Here is a 6760-nt window from a genome sequence, read left to right as displayed (position 1 = left end):
TCTGTCTGTCTGTCTGTCTGTCTGTCTGTCTGTCTGTCTGCGTCTGTCTGTCTGTCTGTCTGTCTGTCTGTCTGTCTGTCTGTCTATCTATCTATCTATCTATCTATCTATCTATCTATCTATCTAGCTATCTATCTATCTATCTCGTATATCTACATCTTCATCTTTAACCATGCAGGGCAGCACTGAAAAGTAACTAAGTATTTTTTACTTGAGCAAATATCTTCAAGCACTAGTTAATAATAAAAGACATACAAGACAAAAAATTACTTCCACAAGACAAAAATTACTTCCTAAAGACAACCAGAGTATAAAGTATTTAACACCAACTACTCTAACACTAGTTTCAAGTTTCACGTTTTTGTCACATCCCTCTCCTTTTACGGTATAGAGGGTGAAAGTATTTCTACTTTTAGATTGGAAGGACTCGGGGTGCTAGAAGTAACTAAGTATTTGTATTTACTGTAGTAAACTATTTGGGGGCGTGCATTGGTGAAATAATAGGCTCATTCATACATAATGCAGGAGAGATGATGAGATGGTTTACACAGAGACTCTTGGTTCTTTGTTCGGGGTCCTCCCCCAGCAGTGACACACGACACCTCTCACACACAACCTCACCTCTCACCAGGGCTGTAAAGTAAATGGCTGCTTTTTTATATGGCGCTTTTATCCAAAGCGCTTTACAATTTGTTACTCACATTTGACCCATTCACTCACACATTCACTCACACATTCACACACCGACGGCGCAGGCGACCATGCAAGGTGCCAACCTGCTCATCTGGAGCAATTAGGGGTTAAGTGTCTTGCTCAAGGACACATCGACACGCTGTCCGGGGAGGAGCGGGAATCGAATCGGGAACCTCCGGATTGCCAGACGACAGCTCTACCTCCCGAGCCACTGTCGTTCGTTACAATACTTAAGTACTGTTTTTGGGGATTTGTACTTTACTCTAGTATTATTAGGTTTGTATACTTGTAATTTTACTCAATTACAAGAAAAAAACATGCTTTTTACTCCTTACATTTAAAATACAGACCTACAAAGTACAAAGTACAAATCTCGCAGGTCCAACTATTTTAATTACTATATTTGTTTCTCTGGCCGAACTGACGTTAACGTTATTAATCCTGCGGCCGCTCTTTATTTAAAAACAGCCAATCAAATCCCCATCAATGGAAAATTAACCCGCCCATACCCATGCTGATTGGTCCTTGTGCAAGACACCTGCTGATTAAACACCTGCTATCAGAAGAATAGACAGTCAGAAAAAAAGTTTTTACTTTTACTTTTGAGTATTTAAGTACATTTAAAATTAAACACATTTTTACTTTTACTCAAGTGTGTTTTTAGCCAGATACTTTTACTTGAGTACGATTTTGAGACGGTGCCCATACTTTCACTTAAGTATAATTTCTGGGTAATTTTTACGCCCCTGCCTCTCTCACACACAACCTCACCTCACCTCACACACACATACACACACACACACACACAACCTCACCTCTCACCAGTGATGCCAGTAACGCGTTACTAAGTAACGCGTTATTGTAATCTGATTACTTTTCCCCGAAAATAGTAATCTAACGCGTTAATCTTTAAAAGCCAGTAATCTGATTGCAGTTACTTGTCCAAGTGGCTGTGCATTACTATTTCGTTACTATCTCATCATAAATTCATAATGCAGGCGGAATGCAGTATTTTATTTCGTTTTCGACAGTCAAAAATACATTTTGAGCTGTTTTTCTTATGGGAGTGACGTGGTGTGGCAGTGAAAGGGTTAAATACAAGAATGTGTCCCGCGGCGTGACTGGTCCCTCTGTCTGTGAGTGACTCTGCTTTGATCCAATCACATTCCCCATCCACAGTCTGCGAATCAGAGGCAGAGTAGGGCGGGTCTTCACAGCACGTCATGTGACATATGCGCCAATCGTGTGACAGCAGGGCTCCGTCGTCGGAGAATTCCACCCCAAAACGCTTGGCAAAATTAAAAGTGAAACCGCAAGATGACTTTTTCGGTTTCTGTTCAGAATTCCACCCCAAAACGCTCGTCTAAACGTAGCCTCAGTCACTACTTCACGGCGGAGGAAACAAAATACTGTCTACCGCTAAAAACAGCACATCCAATTGCATTGAAAGCATCTGGAATCACAACACTAGCCGACGCTTCGACTAGGTACAGGAGGGTTGATGGTGGCAGAGCAAAAGCTCTTATTTGCCAGATTTACAGTTAATTTACATGTTAAAGAGAGACTGATTGTATGTTTATAGAGAGACATTTATAAAAACAATTTAATAGTTACAGTTGATATAATTGAATAGTTCAGCCTGCATTTGTTAGATGTGATACACTGGTTTTGTAAAACCACTGGCTGGCTGCTCTAATGCTGTGAGCATCATAGACTGTTGCTTTACCATACTTGATGGTACAGAAGCTGAAGCACTAGTTTAACAATTTACGTTATGTGCAGAGAAACAAGTTAAAAACAATTTATGCACTTTCAATAAAGCGGTTAAAAAAAACGGTTGGGGGAACGACGACGACTTCGTAACCTAGTTACTTTCAAAGTAACTAAGTTACTCTGATAATCAAGTAATCAGTAAAGTAACTTAGATTACTTTTTAAAGGAGTAATCAGTAATCAGTAATCAGATTACTTTTACAAGTAATCTGTGGCATCACTGCCTCTCACACACACACACAACATCACCTCTCACACACACAACATCACCTCTCACACACACAACATCACTTCTCACACACACAACATCACCTCTCACACACACAACATCACCTCTCACACACACAACATCACCTCTCACACACACAACATCACCTCTCACACACACAACATCACCTCTCACACACACAACATCACCTCTCACACACACAACATCACCTCTCACACACACAACATCACCTCTCACACACACAACATCACCTCTCACACACACAACATCACCTCTCACACACACACAACCTCACCTCACACACACACACACAACCTCACCTCACACACACACACACAACCTCACCTCTCACACACACAACCTCCCCTCTCACACACACAACCTCACACACACACACAACCTCACCTCTCACACACACAACCTCACCTCTCACATACACAACCTCACCTCTCACACACACAACCTCACCTCTCACACACACAACCTCACACACACACACAACCTCACCTCTCACACACACAACCTCACCTCACACACACAACCTCACACACACACACAACCTCACACACACACACAACCTCACCTCTCACACACACAACCTCACCTCTCACACACACAACCTCACACACACACACAACCTCACACACACACACAACCTCACCTCTCACACACACAACCTCACCTCTCACACACACAACCTCACCTCACACACACACAACATCACCTCTCACACACACACACAACCTCACCTCTCTCACACACACACAACCTCACCTCTCACACACACACACAACCTCACCTCTCACACACACACAACCTCACCTCTCACACACACACAACCTCACCTCTCACACACACAACCTCACCTCTCACACACACAACCTCACCTCTCACACACACACAACCTCACCTCTCTCACACACACACAACCTCACCTCTCACACACACACAACCTCACCTCTCACACACACACACAACCTCACCTCTCACACACACACAACCTCACACACACACACACACACAACCTCACCTCTCACACACACACAACCTCACACACACACACACACACACACACAACCTCACCTCTCACACACACACAACCTCACCTCTCACACACACACACACACAACCTCACCTCACACACACACACAACCTCACCTCTCTCACACACACACAACAGTCTCACAACAGACATGCTTGTGCACGAGGTTTTACACTTCTTCCAAAAGTGAGGTAGAATGCAATGAAGCGAACTGTCATGTTCCGTGGTATGCAGGAATGGAACTCTCTTCCCAGACATGATAAGCAGGAAAATAGTAAAATGTCGGTTCACTATCTTGGTAAAACGACATTTTCAACCAAAGAAATGGACATTTCCTGATAGATAGTGTGTACGTAAATGAAAATGTACTGTATGTGACTGATAACGAAATAGGGATATACGTAGATGAAAAGGTATGTGTCCGATATGGATATATTATTAGAAGATGGTATAATTGGTTGATATCAACATAGATAATGTATGTAAAAGTTAAATAGTATATTATGCTGTATTGTATTATGACTTAATTATGAGTAGGTATTGTTGTATTGTATTATGAATTGATTAGGAGTCTGTATTGTTGTATTGTATTATGAATTTGATAAGGAGTATTTATTGTTGTATTTATTGTCTGTATGTGAATGTTGTGAGTGTATAAAGTCTGTAACTGTATTTTACGTGTTATGGACCCCAGGAAGAATAGCCACAGCACTACTGTGACTAATGGGGATCCAAATTAACTTAAACCTCTCGTCAGACAGACAGGCGTCCCAAACGCATCCAGTCTCACCTCTCGGCAGACAGACAGACACCTCTTGCTTGTACAGTTGTACAGTTTCCCCCACCCACCCTGCTTACCTAGCAGACCTCCTCACCCCCTATACCAACGCCAGGGCCCTCAGATCGGCTGATAAGGGTCTCCTAACCACCCGTAGGTCTAACTTCAAGTCTAGGGGGGGACGTGCTTTTGCGGTTGCAGCCCCTGACCTCTGGAACAGCATCCCCATGTCCATTAAATCTGCCCCCTCCATCGAGTCTTTTAAATCAAAACTCAAAACCCACCTATATCGCCTGGTCTTCCCTGACTCACTTTGACTCTTGCCGTACTTGTTGAGGTGTTTGTTCTTAGCTTAGCTATGTGAAGCACTTTGGTTGACAAGCGTCACGTGCTATATAAATAAATTTGATTGATTGATTGATTGATTGAGTCTCACCTCGAAGCGGACGCACTTCCTGCGTATGACGGAGACCTCTGTGGACTGTAGAGGGGCCACTTCGTGCTTGACGGTGAAGGCTACTTTCTTCAGGCTCTTCCACTTCTCAGGGAGTTCCTGTCGCGGCGGCAGGGATGATGAGGTAGAATGCAATGTTGGAGTTAGTGATGGGGCTCATACCCGTCGTGAGAAATAATAATAATAATATTATATTCATTAATACATAATTAGTTTATAATTAGTGCTGGCAGGCGATTAAAAAAAGTTATCTAATTAATTACAGGATTTGTAATTAATTAATCTAATTAATCGCATTTTAATCGCATAACCATTTTAGGCCTGATATTCTATATTCTATAATCATATTTCAAATGGCATGTGTCCGGATGGCAGAATTCAGTAGTGTATCTACAAAACCTTCTGTTTAATCATCTTCCATTTATTCATTTGCTTAGATTTTTCAGGTCTGGTCAATTTGAGCATAGTGTTATTCACAGTCAAAGATAAAAAAAAGAATTTAATTGATATTCTCATTTGGTTCATTACAATTTACTCACGCCTAGTAACAGACACAGTATTTCTGACACTGGGAATACATTCCCTGAGATCCATAGATGTCCCTAGAATCATATACCAATAACATGCAAATGGACCATATTAAAAAAAAGTCTGTAAATGTGTATTCTATGTTCTTATGGAATGAATGAGATAAAAAAAATGTATTAAAAAAATATAATAATAATATTTCTTTTGTAAATTTTCATAATTTGCTGTGTAATTAATTAATCTAATTGATGCGATAAACTGACAGCCCTATATATCATATAATTTATGTGTGTGTCCATCTATCCATCTGTTCATCTCTCTATCTCTGACTATGTTTGTAGCCATGTCTGAGGGTGTGTGTATTATAATAAAAAAAAAAAAAAAAAAAAAAAAAAAAAAAAAAAAAAAATAATAATAATAATAATAATAATAATAATAATAATAATAATAATAATAATAATAATAATAATAATAATAATAATAATAATAATAATAATAATAATAATAATAATAATAATAATAATAATAACTTCAATAATAATAATAATAATAACTTAATTTTATATAGCGCCTTTCAGAAGACCCACGGTCGCTTATGGTAAGATACAGCACCCCCAACTGTGTCAGTATGAGGGTGTGTGTATGAGGCCTAGAAGCGTGCCTAACGCTAATGGCACGCATACCAGCGAGGCTAACTGCCTAAGAAAACAGGCACAGAGGCACTGAAAGAGGATTTCACCCGTCTAATGAACACACTATAGACTAGACAAATATCAAGATGTATCCATCAGTGGACCAATTGCATGCTTTCGCAGAGGACAAGAAGCCTTCCGTCGACTCCTTCAGACATTAATAAGCACCCCCCACAGCCCAAATGGAATGATAACAAACATAATTATAAATTTGCATTCAGGGGACCAGTCGACTATCTGCAAATTTTTACGCCAATCAAAGTCGACTATCCAAATCCTTAGTCGGGGACAGCCCTAGTGTTTATGGTAAAGTTACACTGCCTCCAGCTGTGTGTATCTGAGGGTGTGTGTTTATGGTAAATATACTCCAGCTGTGTGTATCTGAGGGTGTGTGTTTATGGTGTGTATCTGAGGGTGTGTGTATATGGTAAATATACTCCAGCTGTGTGTATCTGAGGGTGTGTGTTTATGGTGTGTATCTGAGGGTGTGTGTTTATGGTAAAGTTACACTACCTCCAGCTGTGTGTATCTGAGGGTGTGTGTTTATGGTAAATATACTCCAGCTGTGTGTA

At 40.5% G+C, this 6760-nt stretch overlaps 1 protein-coding gene across 1 annotated transcript in view; it reads right to left on the bottom strand.

Annotated features, from left to right (window-relative positions):
• Positions 1 to 6760, bottom strand: part of LOC311226411 (dynein axonemal heavy chain 11-like) — a gene marked incomplete at both ends in the record, with an annotated part of 709106 nt that overhangs the window by 637846 nt on the left and 64500 nt on the right. The window contains 1 exon segment of the mRNA XM_084311837.1: positions 4951 to 5067. Within this exon segment, the coding sequence (XP_084167963.1) occupies positions 4951 to 5067 (117 nt within the window).

This window comes from Notolepis coatsorum (assembly GCF_963971535.1).
Source record: "Notolepis coatsorum genome assembly, chromosome: 4".
Classification (NCBI taxonomy): domain Eukaryota; kingdom Metazoa; phylum Chordata; class Actinopteri; order Aulopiformes; family Paralepididae; genus Notolepis; species Notolepis coatsorum.
Note: the sequence above shows the minus strand (reverse complement) of the source record. Positions and strands in the feature narration are given on the sequence as shown.